Source organism: Physeter macrocephalus, chromosome 2 (assembly GCF_002837175.3).
Source record: "Physeter macrocephalus isolate SW-GA chromosome 2, ASM283717v5, whole genome shotgun sequence".
NCBI classification, from domain to species: Eukaryota; Metazoa; Chordata; class Mammalia; order Artiodactyla; family Physeteridae; genus Physeter; species Physeter macrocephalus.
Window position 1 is genome coordinate 38,944,718 of NC_041215.1, and position 18,407 is coordinate 38,963,124.

Here is an 18,407-nt window from a genome sequence, read left to right on the forward strand (position 1 = left end):
GACCCCGCGTGCCGCGGAGCGGCTGGGCCCGTGGGCCGTGGCCGCTGGGCCTGTGCGTCCGGAGCCTGTGCTCCGCGACGGGAGAGGCCACAGCAGAGGAAGACCCGCATACGACAAAAAAAAAAAAAAAAACAAAAAACAAAAAACAAAACCATCTACAACCTCCACTAATTACAAGATTACTGAAAGACTGAGGGTAAAAGGCTAGAAAAAGATACACTAAGCAAACATTAACTTCACCATAAAACTGCAGGAGACATTCTTTCAGGCATGCATAAAACATGTGTAAAATCCCATTATATGCTGAGTCTTATGATCATACAGAAGTTTCCCCCAAAATGTCAAAGATCAGGCAGGAAACACAATCTGAATGCAATGCAGAAACCAATAAATAGATAGAGGTAGAAAATGCTGACATGTTCGAAAATTTAAAAATCAATGAATATAAGAAAATAATTCCAATGGAATTTTAAAAATACTTTTAAATGAATGATGATGAGCTATTACTACATATCAGCATTACAGGATACAGCTTAAGCCATGCTTAAAGATCAATTTAAAATTTTAAGTTCATATATTAGAAAATATGAAAGTGAGAAATTAATGAACTAAGCATCTGGGGCGGGGGTGGGGCGCGGAATCAACTTAAACCTAAATTCCATAGGAAAGAGAAATGAAAAAAATATGAGAGACAGCAATTCAAAGCCAAAAGTTGGTTCTTTGAAAAGACTAATAAAATTGATAAACCCATGGCAGGCTGATCAAAAACAAAACAAAACAAAACAGGAAAGTATTCAAAGTTAGCCTAGAAAAGGAGATTGCTCTGCAGATTCTACAGATCTCCTTCCTAAAGATAAGAGAATATTACAAATTAGGACTAGAAAGGAACTTTCTCAACATGATAAAGGCTATTTATGAAAAACCCACAGCTAACATTATATTCAGTGCTTAAAGACTGAAAGCTTCCCCATTAAGTCCAGGAACAAGACAAGGATGCCTACCCTTGCCACTTCTCTTCAGTGTAGTACTGGAAGATCTAGCTGAAGCAATAAGACAGGAAAAAGAAATATAAGGTATCCAAATCGGAAAGGAAGAAGAAGTAAAACTACCCCAGTTCACAGAAAACATGATCTTACACAGACAACATGATCTTACATGCAGAAAACCCTAAAGACTCCACCAAAAAAACCCATCAGAGCTAATAAATAAATTCAGCAAAGTTGCTGGATATAAATTCAACACACAAAATGTGTTGAAAATATGCACTGTATGTGTATAGTGTATATTTCTATACACTAGCAACAGATATTCCAAGAAGGAAATTTTGAAAAATAATTTAATTTAATATAGCATGAAAAATAAACACTTAGGAATAAATTTAACCAAGAACGCATAAGACTTATACACTAATCACAAAACACTGCTGAACGAAATTAAAGATCTAAGTAAATGGAAAGACAACTGACAATTCTGTCCAAAGTGATATACAGAGTCAATGCAATTCCTATCAAAATATTGTATTTTACAGATGCAGAAAACTCCATCCCAAAATTCATATTGACTTCCAAGGGACACCAAATAGTCAAAACAATCTTGAAAAAGAACAAAGTTGGAGGATTCACATTTCCCAATTTCAAAACTTACTACAAAAGCTATCATAATCACTGTGTATGGTGTGATACTGATGTAAGGATAGGCAAATAGACCAATGGAATAGAATCGAGAGCCCAGAAAAAAAACTCCCACATCTATGGTCAACTGATTTTCAAAAAGGGCGCCAAGACCATTCAGTGGTGAAAGGACAGTCTTTTCAACAAATAGTGTTGGGAAAACTGGATACACATGTAAAAGAATGAAATTATACATTATACCATGCATAGAAACTAACTCAAAGTGGTTCAAAGACCTAAATTAAAAGACTTAAAGTTAAAACTATAAACCTCTTATAAACATAGGGGATGACCTTCACAACTGTGGATTTAAGCAATGATTTCTTAAGCTGACTCAGAAGTAAGTATGACACCAAATGCACAGGCAACAAAAGAAACAATAAATTAAATTTCATTAAAATTTAAAACTGCATCACAGAATCCTATCAAGAGAGTGAAAAAACAACCCACAGAATAAGATAAAATATTTCCAAATCACATATCTGATTTAATGTCCACAATATATAAAGAACTCCTACAACTCAGTATCAAAAGTTTTAAAATTGAATTGACATGCCCCCCCCAAAAGAGATACAAATGGCAAAAAGCATATGAAAAGCGGCTCAATGTCATTTGTCATTAGGGAAACTCAAATCAAAATCACAAGATACTATTTCGCACCCATTAGAATGGCTATAATTTTAAAAAAAGAAGAAGGAAATAACAAGTGTTGGTAAGGATGTGGAAAAACTGGAACAGCAAAAACATTGCTGGTAGTAATGTAAAATGGTGCAGCTAGTATGGAAAACATTTTGGCGGTTCTTCAAAAAGTTAAAGAACTACCTAATGACCCTGCAATTCTACTCCTAGTTTTGAAAATTGGGACTCAAATAGATTTGTACATCAATGTTCACAGCAACATTATTGACAATAGCTGAAAGGTACAAATAACCCAAATGTTCATTAAGAGATAACTGGATAAGCAAAATGTGGTATATACATACAATGGACTATTACTCAGCCATGAAATGAAGTTCTGACACATGCTACAACATGGATGAACCTCGGAAACCTAATGCAAGGTGAAAGAAGTCAGACACACAAAAATACAAATTTTGTGTGGTTCCACTTATGTATGAGGTACCTAGAGTTGTCAAATTCATAGAGACGGAAAGTGGATTAGAGGTTGCCAGGGGTTGGGGGAGGGAAGAATGGGGATTATTGCTTACTGGGTACACTCCTATTTTGGAATGGTGAAAAAGTCTCAGAAATAGATAGTGGTGACAGTGTGCAATATTCCCGTAATCATACACTTAAGTGTGATTAAAATGGCAAATTTTATGTTGTATATATTCTACCATAATAAAAAATATATATACTAAAAGATATACAAATAAAGACTCACTCTCCATCTCTCCAATTCCACATCCCATCCAACGAAACATTTACTAGTTTCTTGAGATCCTTTTACTGTTCTTTATGGAAATACAAGCAAACAAACCCTGTTATTCTAGTTCCAGTGACCACTCATTGCTTGAAGAAAAAACAGCAATTCATCAAGTGGGTAGGACCATCTTCCCTGTTTTGCTGTGCACACAGTACAGTGCTCACCATATAAATATGAACTTTAAAGAGCAAAGTTAAGTACATTTGTTTCCACAGTAATTATCTCATTAATAATAGTTTGATGAAAGAGAACATAACCAGTCTACTATACCTGGTTCATTTATTCTGCCAAATGTATGCCTGGTGTTGTGTTTTCTGGTTTTGAAACAAGTTTCACAAAAATCAAAGTCATCACAGTTTCTGCATTTGAATCTAGATCCATTGATGGGAAACATCTGACAGCCATCACACCTGTTTTTAAAATAGCCATTGAGTTGAAAAGAAAAAGCTGAGGTCATTTATTAAATTTAATTCCAAAGAAAACTATCCTTTCCAAACAAATCTAGCAATATAAAAATAAAAACTCACGTAACGCCTGGATGAATACTAGGTACCAACTCCATTTCTGATAACAGCCCAGTCCAGTGAGACTGCTGAGGAAAGTCGACAATAACATCTTTTCCATTGGCACTGAAAGCTAGGACAGAACAGAAATTGTCTGGAACATCTTTGTCACCAAAAAAAACCTAAAATTAAAATTAAATCTATAATCTAGCTATGGGATATTATAGTTATTTCTGTTTTACAAAGAGTACTTCTCTTTTAGAGAGACATACTAAGATACTTATGGATGAACTAACACATGATGTCAATCAGGGATTAGCTTCAAAATAATGGAGGGAGGGGATCATGGATGAACAACTTTGGCCAGGAGTTTGTCAACTGTTGAAGCCAGTTGATGCGTACACAGAAGCTCAGTATACTATATTCTCTACTTTTGTACATGTTTGAAATTTTCCACAATAAGAAGGTTTGTTTAATTACATCAAGCAAAAACTCCATTCAGTTATCTTAGGTAATAAAAATTACATTAATAACGTTAAGACATCTATTGCCCTTTGGTGAAAGCTACTCCAAACGTTAACTTCTAAACCAAGTTATTATTTAAATTTATCTTTGTTTTGATTTGTAAAGCTTTGAAGAATCTCTTAAGTAAAGAAAACTGTTAAAGTAAAATGTTAAATAAGCTATTTGTTCTTATGTAACCTAAGAAATACTAACACTCCTGCGCCGCCACAGCGGCCACTTCTAATCTAAGCTGTTTGACAGTGAGAGTTTTCTACAAGACTGAAACAAGAAAAAACAAAGAAAACGGCACTGAAGGAGTTTAAAGATAAAATAAAACCACACATATACTTGGATCATTTCTCATGCAATTGCTAAAATGGACATAGTATACCTTTTAAAGTATGCCATGTGTTTGATTTGAAATCTCAAGAATATCACATTAAATATAAGCTGAGGAGAATTTTGTGTTTCCAGTTGCTAACTCCTATCATTTGCACATACCCATTTCTTAAACTTAGTCCTAAATTCTTACACAGCATTAAGAAAAGAGAGAAAAACACTGAGGAAGCTAGCCATTTGGCAGAAGGATTGACAGAACAAGTTTACAGAACCCCAACATGAGACAAGGCCACCCTGAGACTATAACAGATTGAGATAAAACCAGAACCACTCTTTAACATATCTGGTCACATTCAATCTAACCCAAACCACAAATCCATCCTGGCTGCTCTGCTTCCTTGCTCATCATAACCTCACTGTGAGTCCACCGTTCTTCCTTCTAAATAATCTTCATTATTACTGAAGATTCTTAGAATTACCCCATTCCTTGAACCCCTCCCAAAATACACAATGCAAACCCCATTAGTCTTTGTTACACCCACTTATGGAGACACCCCATTTTCCAGGGTATGCATCCTCCCAAGTTGCAGTGAGTTAATACATCTGACTCTGTCCACAACAGGTGTACTCCTGGTCTACAGAACACTGAAAAGCAAAACAACACTATTGATGTATCATAAGGCTTGCCTTCCACTTCTTTTTCTTGCCCTTGAATGAAAAAATAAAAAGTTACATTAGTAGATGAAAAGCTGGCACTTGGAGTTTTCTTGCCTGGGGAACATTACCTTTCACAACCCCCGCACTCTGATGAGTCACAGATCCCCACTTGTACTTCGGTGTGGTAACTGAGGCTTTGACGCGAACTTTATCACCAATCTTGATGTGAGAAGGGGAGCTTGGTGGAGGATAGCCTAGAGATTCCAATTAAAAAAATGAACTGTAATTAGCATTCATTTCTGGGAACTCTGAATCTAACTAAGAAAGACAAAAGAACTTAATAAAGAAGGTTCTCACCTATAAGCTCCACATGAATATACCTAACCCAGTAGGTGCCTCCTTTCTGCTGCCAGTCACACTGCACATTGAGGTCATGTAATCCATCTCTGTCCAGCTTGATAACTTTGCCCACATCTCCTTCACACACTTCTTCATATGTTCGACAGCATCTAACCATCATTCCCACCTAAAATTAAGTTAAAAATCCAGTCCAGTATATAGGTGAAATGATCAATTGTAAGTAGTATTACTCTAGTCCTAAGAAAAATTTCCTCTACCCGCCAGCATGCTCTCAAAATCATTTTACACTAAAAGGAATCAGGGCTCTTTAGAAAACTGCCTGGTTTGATGTCTAGGGCAGGAAATATACAAGATGAATTTGGATCAACTTGTGCCATCAAGCAAGGGAGCTATCAAAGATCAATGAGGTCCCTCAAAACAACAACCTGACCAAAAGGAAAATGGCTGAAACACATCAAATCCATAACAGCCAATAAATTCATCATAATGATAGTAAGCAAAATAAAGGTTCTTGGTCATCTTTTTAAGTACCAGGGCACCAATTCACCACTCTGAAAATTGATAACACAAGCAAACAAACAAAAAACAACCATTTATTCTGCCTTTTCTGTGTATACAAACTATATTATGGTTTATCAACCAGAGTTGATAAAGTTTTCTTCAACGAACAGAACTCCAGCTAATAAATTTGGAAGGGATGACGAATTTAGAAAATCACTATTGTGGGACCCTTCTTGATGGGTCAAGATAATGACATTAATGTCTACTGAAGCGCCAAGATGGACAATTAATAGAGAACGGATGGCGTAGACAACAAGTGATGCTGCATGTTGGTCCGTACGATACTTTCTTTCCTAAAATGCAGCCCGAGTCCACTCACCCTCCAGCCCTCACTTTGACTACAGGAGATGCAGAGGAGAGGGAGGAAGATGAGGGCCAATGTAATTTTAGCCACAAATAAATGGCATGGAAAGGGAAAAAAGAGGGAGAAACTGTTCCAGGGTAAAAAGACACATCACCCAAATGTAAGATGCGTGATCTTATTCGTATCCAACTCTTAAAAAATGACTATAACAAGCCATTTTTGAGAAAATTGGGAAAATCTGAGCAAGCATTAGATACAAGATAATAGTAAGGAATTATTGTTTATTCTGTTAGGCAATGCAAGGTAACAGTAATGTCGCTATGTTAAAAATAAAATCCTTTATCTATTAGGGATACATACTGTTGACATATTTATAGGAGAAATGAGATGATTTCTGGGATTTTGCCAGAAGTATACTAACTAGAACAAAAGAATTAAAACAGGAAAAGAAAGGATTTAAGGTTAAAAAGGACTACGTAAAGAGCATAACTAAATATTTAAAACTAGATGGCAGTGAGAATAATATTTTTTTAAAAAAAACAAAAACAGATTGTGAAAGTGTCCAAAATGGGGGTAACCGAGAAGCACAGGGCTGTGCGCCACGTCCCCATGGACAAGCCGCCTTTTGCTCTCTGGCTCTGGTATCCCCCCGCCACCAGCTCATCTTCTCCTCCTCCGTCCTCTGCTCCAGCCACAGTGGCCCCCCTGCTGGGTGCTGCTCCCTCCCTCTCTGACTTTCTGAGATGTTCAGACATTTGCTGAATAAAAACCTAAGCAAAGTTCCAGCCTCAGACAATTACTCACCTGAATATTCTCTCTCACATACACAGCATAATCATCATTACTCAAGAAATCAGCTCGCTTTTTGTACGTCTGGCTCTCTGTTACAACAGCACCAGTAGACTACAAAAGATAAATACATTTTTTTTAAATGGTGAACCAGATAAACTTACTTAAAAAGAAAGTAGTTTGTGAAATCTATAACATTAAAAAAGGAAGTATAAAATATTATTCTATGTTTTCACTATAAAATTCTTCATTTAAAAGAGACTAATAGCAACAGGATTGTAAGCAGAATAAATCTCAAAAGCTGAAAGTATAGACAATTTCTGAGCCATATCCAAATTAATCCCTTAAACCAGCTGGCTCAGATCAGAAGTCAACGTGTCACATAAATAATGATTTTTTATTAAGATCTCCTCTAATGGCTACCCAACATCATGAGATGTTGGAACAAGGGTTTGTCTTAAAGCTAAAAGTAATTAAGAGACAGAAAACCCAGGCAGCACTTCGTAGCTTTGCCTCATGCCCAGCAGAACCGCAGAGGGGCCCATGGAGTGGTGCAGAGGAATCCAGAGCTCAGGACAGATGGGCATGAGGGAAGCACTGACCACAGCATAGGCCATGTCATCCACATCCTCCACCACCTCCTCGTCTGAACACTCCTCAGAGCCCGTGTCTGCGTCCGAGAGATCCGTGGCCTGCACATCAGCATGGTCCAGCAGCCACCCAACCAAGGCTTCCACGCCTAGGAGCAAGCACACACAGCACAACCACAGTGAGGAGCACAGCGCCTGCCTCCCGAGGGGCCTCTGACGTTAGTATTTCAAGGGAAGCCTACAAACAAATGGGTGGGCGCATTAAGTCCAACACCCACAAGGAAAAACCAGTACCTGGCAAGCCAGCAGCATTCCCAGAGGCGCCAGTGAGTGACTTCAGTGCAAACTCTATGTTCCGTCTAGGAAATCCCATTTCCATGAGCTGCACCACAATAGGCAGAGCAGGACCAGGAGACTGCTTGTGCTTCTTCGCTCTAACTGGGCGAACATGCTGCACAGGGACAGGCGTCGTGGCCTCACTGGAGCTGCAGTCTTCAAACACAGGGCTCAACGGGTGAGTAGACTCCACAGCCAAACACTGACACACGGCCAACGCGGCAGCCTGGGCAAATGAGAGCGGAGCTTGGGGGGTCTGTAAATCAGGGGACTAAGAAGTCTAGGGAAATGGAAAATACAGACTACTACTATGAACTGCAGTACAAAACTACAGAAAGCCCTGGCTTACATGTGTATTTTTAAATGAATGGATAAAACATGTTTAAAAACAACAAAGACAACTTTCATAGCTGAATGCAGAGGAAAGATTCAATGGCCAAATAACTCCTGCTTCAGTACACACAGAGTCTACCTAGTAAATGAGCTAATTATCAATGTCCACTGAGGAAACTTCACAGCAGCCCTGAACGCTAAGCGAGCGAACACAAGTGAGAGGCCTGATGGGGCGGGAGAACGGGACCCCCCACCCTTCCCCGTGACAGGTCAGTGCCCACAGCCTCCCGCTTTCTTCCCTCTGCACACAGGTCAGAGATGGCACAGGATCCTCTCATGTGCCACCAAATCAACTCCCAGCTATTCAAAGGCAGAAAAGCCACTCTGGGGGTTAAACATGGTATTTAAAAAAATGAGGGAAATAAAGAATATTGGGTAACAAATTGCAATGAATCAATGAATACATGCATCACTGTGGCCTGCAGCTGGGAACTGCCTGCCTTCAGACAGGGAGCCGTCTCCCTGGTCCACTTGCAGCTCTCTGTCCCTTCTCTTCAGTTGTTCTAACAGCACTGAGACTTGCTTTCTTTTTTTTAACTGAACACGTGCGGAGGGCATTCGGAAGAAACAAAAGACAACGTTGGGTCTTCCAGTGCTTAGGAAGTGTCAAAAGCCTAGGGTTTTGCTGTGAAGTCCGAATAACTCGGAAGTGACAGGCTTCCTAAAAGCTTACAATTCAGAACCAGATCGAGCTAGAGATTCTGGTCCTGGTAATGGAGAGGGGACTGGACTAAGCCTCTGCCGTGATAATAATTATGAATTCTGGACAAAATATTTTTAAAAACTGTTTGAAGGAGAAAAGAGAAACAGGTGCAACCCTGACCACAGGGAAGCCCACAGGCAAGCTGCTAACAGGGGCACTGTCACTGGACTGCAGCCTGCCAGAGCAAATCGAGGTGAGGGAGAACCACAAAATACACATGCGATGGCAAAACTGAGCGTGTGTGAGACTCAAGAACCCAGCCAAAGAAACTGCTGGAAGGCCCAGTGCTAGGGAGACGGTGTGACATCCCAGTCCAACCAAGTTTCAGAACATTGCTCAAGATGTAAAGGTCTCCACTGAAACCTCACAAGAGATTCTAAATCCCAATGAATTAAGAGACCAGGAACCAGGACTAAGGGCAAAACAAAAATAAATCATCACCAAAAAGTCGAGAACCAAGCCTCCTTAGACTGAGGAAAACTACCAGGAACTGAACCATCTACAAAAATAAAATTCCACATTCTCCAGAGTAAGGTGACAGACCCAGAGCCCATACAACATAATATCCAAAACATCCAGAATACAATAAATTTTTAGATATGTAAAGCACAATTGATTAATCAGAAGAAAAACTGCCAATGGTAGCAGACCAACAAGTGGCCTAGGCATTAGAATTAGCAAATAAGAAATTTAACATAACAATCAGAAATATGTTTTAACATATACAGTAAAAGAGATATAAAGGGTGAAGAGATGGGAACTGTCAAGAACGATAGAACTATAAAATACGAACCAAATGGAAATATGAGATCTGAAAATATAAAATAAAGATTTTCTTGGGTGGCTTACAGCAGATTAGACCCAATAAAGCAGCACACCCTGACCTTTAAAACAGTTCAGTACAGTTAACCAAGCCATTTAACCAAGAGACTTAAAAATAACAGAGTGCTTCCCCGGTGGCGCAGTGGTTGAGAGTCCGCCTGCCGATGCAGGGGACACGGGTTCGTGCCCCGGTCCGGGAAGATCCCACATGCTGCGGAGCGGCTGGGCCCGTGAGCCATGGCCACTGAGCCTGCGTGTTTGGAGCCTGTGCTCTGCAATGGGAGAGGCCACAACAGTGAGAGGGCCGCCCGCGTACCGCAAAAAAAAAAAAAAAAAAAAAAGAAAACAGAAACTCACTAATAATCTAGCAGACTACAGCAATAATCTTAGAAAAGAACAAAAGAGAGCGGGACAGGAAAAAATATCAGTCAATAGTATCCAAATTTGGTGGGGGGGAAAAAACACATCAAGTCAGATATACAAGTAACTTAAGCAAACCCCAAGGAGTTATCCTACCTACACCATAAGCACACTTAGTCAAATTGCAGTAAACAAAAGAAAAACCGAAAATATTAAATGCAGCCAGAGAAAATGAAAGACATTTCATACAGAACAATAAGAATGTCAGCCAGGGGCTTCCCTGGTGGCGCAGTGGTTGAGAGTCCGCCTGCCGATGCAGGGGACACGGGTCAAAGATCAATGAGGTCCCTCAAAACAACAACCTGACCAAAAGGAAAATGGCTGAAACACATCAAATCCATAACAGCCAATAAATTCATCATAATGATAGTAAGCAAAATAAAGGTTCTTGGTCATCTTTTTAAGTACCAGGGCACCAATTCACCACTCTGAAAATTGATAACACAAGCAAACAAACAAAAAACAACCATTTATTCTGCCTTTTCTGTGTATACAAACTATATTATGGTTTATCAACCAGAGTTGATAAGAAAGTTTTCTTCAACGAACAGAACTCCAGCTAATAAATTTGGAAGGGATGACGAATTTAGAAAATCACTATTGTGGGACCCTTCTTGATGGGTCAAGATAATGACATTAATGTCTACTGAAGTGCCAAGATGGACAATTAATAGAGAACGGATGGCGTAGACAACAAGTGATGCTGCATGTTGGTCCGTACGATACTTTCTTTCCTAAAATGCAGCCCGAGTCCACTCACCCTCCAGCCCTCACTTTGACTACAGGAGATGCAGAGGAGAGGGAGGAAGATGAGGGCCAATGTAATTTTAGCCACAAATAAATGGCATGGAAAGGGAAAAAAGAGGGAGAAACTGTTCCAGGGTAAAAAGACACATCACCCAAATGTAAGATGCGTGATCTTATTCGTATCCAACTCTTAAAAAATGACTATAACAAGCCATTTTTGAGAAAATTGGGAAAATCTGAGCAAGCATTAGATACAAGATAATAGTAAGGAATTATTGTTTATTCTGTTAGGCAATGCAAGGTAACAGTAATGTCGCTATGTTAAAAATAAAATCCTTTATCTATTAGGGATACATACTGTTGACATATTTATAGGAGAAATGAGATGATTTCTGGGATTTTGCCAGAAGTATACTAACTAGAACAAAAGAATTAAAACAGGAAAAGAAAGGATTTAAGGTTAAAAAGGACTACGTAAAGAGCATAACTAAATATTTAAAACTAGATGGCAGTGAGAATAATATTTTTTTAAAAAAAACAAAAACAGATTGTGAAAGTGTCCAAAATGGGGGTAACCGAGAAGCACAGGGCTGTGCGCCACGTCCCCACGGACAAGCCGCCTTTTGCTCTCTGGCTCTGGTATCCCCCCGCCACCAGCTCATCTTCTCCTCCTCCGTCCTCTGCTCCAGCCACAGTGGCCCCCCTGCTGGGTGCTGCTCCCTCCCTCTCTGACTTTCTGAGATGTTCAGACATTTGCTGAATAAAAACCTAAGCAAAGTTCCAGCCTCAGACAATTACTCACCTGAATATTCTCTCTCACATACACAGCATAATCATCATTACTCAAGAAATCAGCCCGCTTTTTGTACGTCTGGCTCTCTGTTACAACAGCACCAGTAGACTACAAAAGATAAATACATTTTTTTTAAATGGTGAACCAGATAAACTTACTTAAAAAGAAAGTAGTTTGTGAAATCTATAACATTAAAAAAGGAAGTATAAAATATTATTCTATGTTTTCACTATAAAATTCTTCATTTAAAAGAGACTAATAGCAACAGGATTGTAAGCAGAATAAATCTCAAAAGCTGAAAGTATAGACAATTTCTGAGCCATATCCAAATTAATCCCTTAAACCAGCTGGCTCAGATCAGAAGTCAACGTGTCACATAAATAATGATTTTTTATTAAGATCTCCTCTAATGGCTACCCAACATCATGAGATGTTGGAACAAGGGTTTGTCTTAAAGCTAAAAGTAATTAAGAGACAGAAAACCCAGGCAGCACTTCGTAGCTTTGCCTCATGCCCAGCAGAACCGCAGAGGGGCCCATGGAGTGGTGCAGAGGAATCCAGAGCTCAGGACAGATGGGCATGAGGGAAGCACTGACCACAGCATAGGCCATGTCATCCACATCCTCCACCACCTCCTCGTCTGAACACTCCTCAGAGCCCGTGTCTGCGTCCGAGAGATCCGTGGCCTGCACATCAGCATGGTCCAGCAGCCACCCAACCAAGGCTTCCACGCCTAGGAGCAAGCACACACAGCACAACCACAGTGAGGAGCACAGCGCCTGCCTCCCGAGGGGCCTCTGACGTTAGTATTTCAAGGGAAGCCTACAAACAAATGGGTGGGCGCATTAAGTCCAACACCCACAAGGAAAAACCAGTACCTGGCAAGCCAGCAGCATTCCCAGAGGCGCCAGTGAGTGACTTCAGTGCAAACTCTATGTTCCGTCTAGGAAATCCCATTTCCATGAGCTGCACCACAATAGGCAGAGCAGGACCAGGAGACTGCTTGTGCTTCTTCGCTCTAACTGGGCGAACATGCTGCACAGGGACAGGCGTCGTGGCCTCACTGGAGCTGCAGTCTTCAAACACAGGGCTCAACGGGTGAGTAGACTCCACAGCCAAACACTGACACACGGCCAACGCGGCAGCCTGGGCAAATGAGAGCGGAGCTTGGGGGGTCTGTAAATCAGGGGACTAAGAAGTCTAGGGAAATGGAAAATACAGACTACTACTATGAACTGCAGTACAAAACTACAGAAAGCCCTGGCTTACATGTGTATTTTTAAATGAATGGATAAAACATGTTTAAAAACAACAAAGACAACTTTCATAGCTGAATGCAGAGGAAAGATTCAATGGCCAAATAACTCCTGCTTCAGTACACACAGAGTCTACCTAGTAAATGAGCTAATTATCAATGTCCACTGAGGAAACTTCACAGCAGCCCTGAACGCTAAGCGAGCGAACACAAGTGAGAGGCCTGATGGGGCGGGAGAACGGGACCCCCCACCCTTCCCCGTGACAGGTCAGTGCCCACAGCCTCCCGCTTTCTTCCCTCTGCACACAGGTCAGAGATGGCACAGGATCCTCTCATGTGCCACCAAATCAACTCCCAGCTATTCAAAGGCAGAAAAGCCACTCTGGGGGTTAAACATGGTATTTAAAAAAATGAGGGAAATAAAGAATATTGGGTAACAAATTGCAATGAATCAATGAATACATGCATCACTGTGGCCTGCAGCTGGGAACTGCCTGCCTTCAGACAGGGAGCCGTCTCCCTGGTCCACTTGCAGCTCTCTGTCCCTTCTCTTCAGTTGTTCTAACAGCACTGAGACTTGCTTTCTTTTTTTTAACTGAACACGTGCGGAGGGCATTCGGAAGAAACAAAAGACAACGTTGGGTCTTCCAGTGCTTAGGAAGTGTCAAAAGCCTAGGGTTTTGCTGTGAAGTCCGAATAACTCGGAAGTGACAGGCTTCCTAAAAGCTTACAATTCAGAACCAGATCGAGCTAGAGATTCTGGTCCTGGTAATGGAGAGGGGACTGGACTAAGCCTCTGCCGTGATAATAATTATGAATTCTGGACAAAATATTTTTAAAAACTGTTTGAAGGAGAAAAGAGAAACAGGTGCAACCCTGACCACAGGGAAGCCCACAGGCAAGCTGCTAACAGGGGCACTGTCACTGGACTGCAGCCTGCCAGAGCAAATCGAGGTGAGGGAGAACCACAAAATACACATGCGATGGCAAAACTGAGCGTGTGTGAGACTCAAGAACCCAGCCAAAGAAACTGCTGGAAGGCCCAGTGCTAGGGAGACGGTGTGACATCCCAGTCCAACCAAGTTTCAGAACATTGCTCAAGATGTAAAGGTCTCCACTGAAACCTCACAAGAGATTCTAAATCCCAATGAATTAAGAGACCAGGAACCAGGACTAAGGGCAAAACAAAAATAAATCATCACCAAAAAGTCGAGAACCAAGCCTCCTTAGACTGAGGAAAACTACCAGGAACTGAACCATCTACAAAAATAAAATTCCACATTCTCCAGAGTAAGGTGACAGACCCAGAGCCCATACAACATAATATCCAAAACATCCAGAATACAATAAATTTTTAGATATGTAAAGCACAATTGATTAATCAGAAGAAAAACTGCCAATGGTAGCAGACCAACAAGTGGCCTAGGCATTAGAATTAGCAAATAAGAAATTTAACATAACAATCAGAAATATGTTTTAACATATACAGTAAAAGAGATATAAAGGGTGAAGAGATGGGAACTGTCAAGAACGATAGAACTATAAAATACGAACCAAATGGAAATATGAGATCTGAAAATATAAAATAAAGATTTTCTTGGGTGGCTTACAGCAGATTAGACCCAATAAAGCAGCACACCCTGACCTTTAAAACAGTTCAGTACAGTTAACCAAGCCATTTAACCAAGAGACTTAAAAATAACAGAGTGCTTCCCTGGTGGCGCAGTGGTTGAGAGTCCGCCTGCCGATGCAGGGGACACAGGTTCGTGCCCCGGTCTGGGAAGATCCCACATGCTGCAGGACAGCTGGGCCTGTGAGCCATGGCCGCTGAGCCTCCGCGTCTGGAGCCTGTGCTCCGCAACGGGGGAGGCCACAGGAGTGAGAGGCCCGCGTACGGCAAAAAAAAAAAAAAAAAGAACAGGCCTATTGTCTGCAGTTTTCTTTTTCTTTCTTTTTTTTTTTTTTTTTGGCCTTGCCATGTGGCATCTTAGTTCCCCGACCAGGGACCGAACCCGTGCCTCCTGCAGTGGAAGCGCAGAGTCTTAACCACTGGACCGCCAGGGAAGTCCCTGTTGTCTGCAGTTTTAATAGCAACAGATAAACAGAAAGCTCAGGAAGACCTTCTCCAAAATGTGTTCCTGCCTGGAGATCCGGTCGATCAGAAGCAGTGATTAGCAAGCAATCACCTAGCAACTGTCAGGAACTTGGGTTTTAAATAAATGCCCAGATAATCTTGTAGCAGTAGGTCTTGTGTTTGGGAGCTGGAATGCCAAGAAGGTCAAGATTATTGGTTCATAAACTTGGCTCCGGTCCACCCTGGACCTTGGCTCCCGGTCTTCCTGACCCTGGACTCAGAAATTCCTCTTCTATGATTCCATCCTAAGGAGGGTGTGTCGGGGGCAAACCTTTGCACACAGAGTCATTTGATATCATAGTTTAGACATGGACAGTGCTAGAAAAAAATGTCTTTCAAGAGGGGAATGAGTAAGCAGATATGGTAGCTCTTCTTAACGAGATGCTCTGCACACATTACCAGTGATGTTTGCTAAATCTGTATGATTACAAGAAAAGCTCATGATGGAACAAAAACCAAGAGAGTCCGCCTGCCGATGCAGGGGACACGGGTTCGTGCCCCGGTCCGGAAGGAACCCACATGCCGTGGAGCAGCTGGGCTCGTGGGCCATGGCCGCTGGGCCTGCGCGTCCAGAGCCTGTGCTCCGCAAAGGGAGGGGCCACAGCAGTGAGAGGTCCGCGTACCGCAAAAAAACAAAAAAAAAAAGAAAAAAACAAAGAAAAAAAAAGCATGTCAGCTGATGAGGAGAGAGAAGATGGTGGAAGAGTAAGATGCGGAGATCACCTTCCTCCCCACAGATACATCAGAAATACATATACACGTGGAACTTCTCCTACAGAACACCCACTGAACGCTGACAGAAGACCTCAGAACTTCCAAAAGGCAAGAAACACCCCACGTAGCTGGGTAGGGCAAAAGAAAAAAGAATAAACAGAGACAAAAGAATAGGGACGGGACCTGCACCAGTGGGAGGGAGCTGTGAAGGAGGAATGGTTCCCACACACTAGAAGTCCCTTCGTGGGCGGAGACTGCGGTGGTGGAGGGGGAGCTTCGGAGCCACGGAGGAGAGCGTAGTAACAGGGTGCAGAGGGCAAAGTGGAGAGATTCCCACAGAGGATAGGTGCCGACCAGCACTCACCAGCCCGAGAGGCTTGTCTGCTCACCCACCGGAACGGGCGGGGGCTGGGAGCCGAGGATCGGGGTTCGGTCAGATCGCAGGGAGAGGACTGGGGTTGGCGGCATGAAAACAGCCTGAAGGGGCTAGTGCACCACGGCTAGCCGGGAGGGAGTCCGGGAGAAGTCTGGAACTGCCGAAGAGGCAAGAGACCTTTGCTTCCCTCTTTGCTTCCTAGGGCGCGAGGAGAGGGGATTAAGCGCGACTCTTAAAGGAGCTCCAGAGATGGGCGCAGAGCTGCCGAAGAGACAAGAGATTTTTTCTTGCCTCTTTGTTTCCTGGTGCAAGAGGAGAGGGGATTAAGCGCACCACGTAAAGGAGCTCCAGAGACGGGCGCGAGCTGCAGCTATCAGCGCAGACCCCAGAGACAGGCATGAGACGCTAAGGCCGCTGCTCCAGCCACCAAGAAACCGGTGTGCGAGCACAGGTCTCTCTCCACACATCCCCTCCCGTGAGCCTGTGCAGCCCGCCACTGCCGGGGTCCCAGGAGCCAGGGACAACTTCCCCGGAAGAACGCACAGCGCACCTCAGGGTGGTGCAACGTCACGCTGGCCTCTGCCGCCGCAGGCTCGCCCCGCACCCATACCCCTCCCTCCCCCCGGCCTGAGTGAGCCAGAGCCCCCAAACCAGCTGTTCCTTTAACCCCGTCCTGTCTGAGCGAAGAGCAGACACCCTAGGGCGACCTACGCACAGAGGGGGGGCCAAGTCCAAAGCTGAACCCCAGGAGCTGTGCGAACAAAGAGGAGAGGGGGAGGTCTCTCCCGGCAGCCTCAGAAGCAGCGGATTAAATCTCCACAATCAACTTCAAGTGCCCTGCATCTGTGGAATACCTGAATAGACACTGAATCATCCCAAGTCGACGAGGTGGACTTTGGGAGCAAGATATATTACTTTTTTCCCCTTTTTCTCTTTTTGTGAGTGTGTATGTATGTGCTTCTGTGTGAGATTTTGTCTGTATAGCTTTGCTTTCACCATTTGTCCTAGGGTTCTGACAGTCCCATTTTTTTTTTTTTTTTACTTTTTAAAATTTTTCTTCTAATAATTATTTTTTACTTTAATAACTTTATTTTATCTTCTTTCTTTCCTTCTTCCTTTCTTCCTCCCTTCCTTCCCTTCTTCCTTCCTTTCTTTCTTTCCTTTCTATTTTTTGTCCCTTTCATTCTGAGCCGTGTGGATTAAAGGCTCTTGGTGCTCCAGCCAGGCGTCAGGGCTGTGTCTTTGAGGTGGGAGAACCAACTTCAGGACACTGGTCCACAAGAGCTCCACGTAATATCAAACGGCGAAAATCTCCCAGAGATCTCCATCTCAACACCAAGACCCAGATTCCCTCAACGACCAGCAAGCTACAGTGCTGGACACCCTATGCCCAACAACTAGCAAGACAGGACAACAGCCCCATACATTAGCAGAGAGGCTGCCTAAAATCATAAGGCTACAAACACCCCAAAACACACCACCAGACGTGGACCTGCCCACCAGAAAGACAAGATCCAGCCTCATCCACCAGAACAGAGGCACTAGTCCCCTCAACCAGGAAACCTCCTCAACCCACTGAACCAACCTTAGCCACTGGGGACAGACAAAATCTTGGAAATAGAATAGACAAAATACAAGAAACATTTAACAAGGACCTAGATGAACTAAAGAGGAAGCAAGCAACAATGAACAACACAATAAATGAAATTAAAAATACTCTAGATGGAAGCAATAGCAGAATAACTGAGGCAGAGGAACGGATAAGTGACCTAGAAGATAAAATAGTTGAAATAACTACTGCAGAGGAGAATAAAGAAAAAAGAATGAAAAGAACTGAGAACAGTCTCAGAGACCTCTGGGACAACATTAAACGCACCAACATTCTAATTATAGGGGTCCCAGAAGAAGAAGAGAAAAAGAAAGGGACTGGGAAAATATTTGAAGAGAGTATACTTTAAAACTTCCCTAATATGGGAAAGGAAATAGTTAATCAAGTCCAGGAAGCACAGAG

The 18,407-nt window shown here is 42.3% G+C and overlaps 1 protein-coding gene across 1 annotated transcript in view; it reads right to left on the bottom strand.

Annotated features, from left to right (window-relative positions):
- The window catches only part of HERC2 (HECT and RLD domain containing E3 ubiquitin protein ligase 2), a 234,930-nt gene that overhangs the window by 91,045 nt on the left and 125,478 nt on the right, over positions 1 to 18,407 (bottom strand). The window contains exons 46-52 of the mRNA XM_024117104.3: positions 12,796 to 13,063; positions 12,514 to 12,650; positions 11,927 to 12,025; positions 5,457 to 5,625; positions 5,228 to 5,353; positions 3,624 to 3,732; positions 3,367 to 3,506 (exon numbers count right to left, since the gene is read on the bottom strand). Coding sequence (XP_023972872.1) covers positions 3,367 to 3,506; positions 3,624 to 3,732; positions 5,228 to 5,353; positions 5,457 to 5,625; positions 11,927 to 12,025; positions 12,514 to 12,650; positions 12,796 to 13,063 — 1,048 coding nt within the window. The remainder of the gene's footprint in view (positions 1 to 3,366; positions 3,507 to 3,623; positions 3,733 to 5,227; positions 5,354 to 5,456; positions 5,626 to 11,926; positions 12,026 to 12,513; positions 12,651 to 12,795; positions 13,064 to 18,407) is intronic.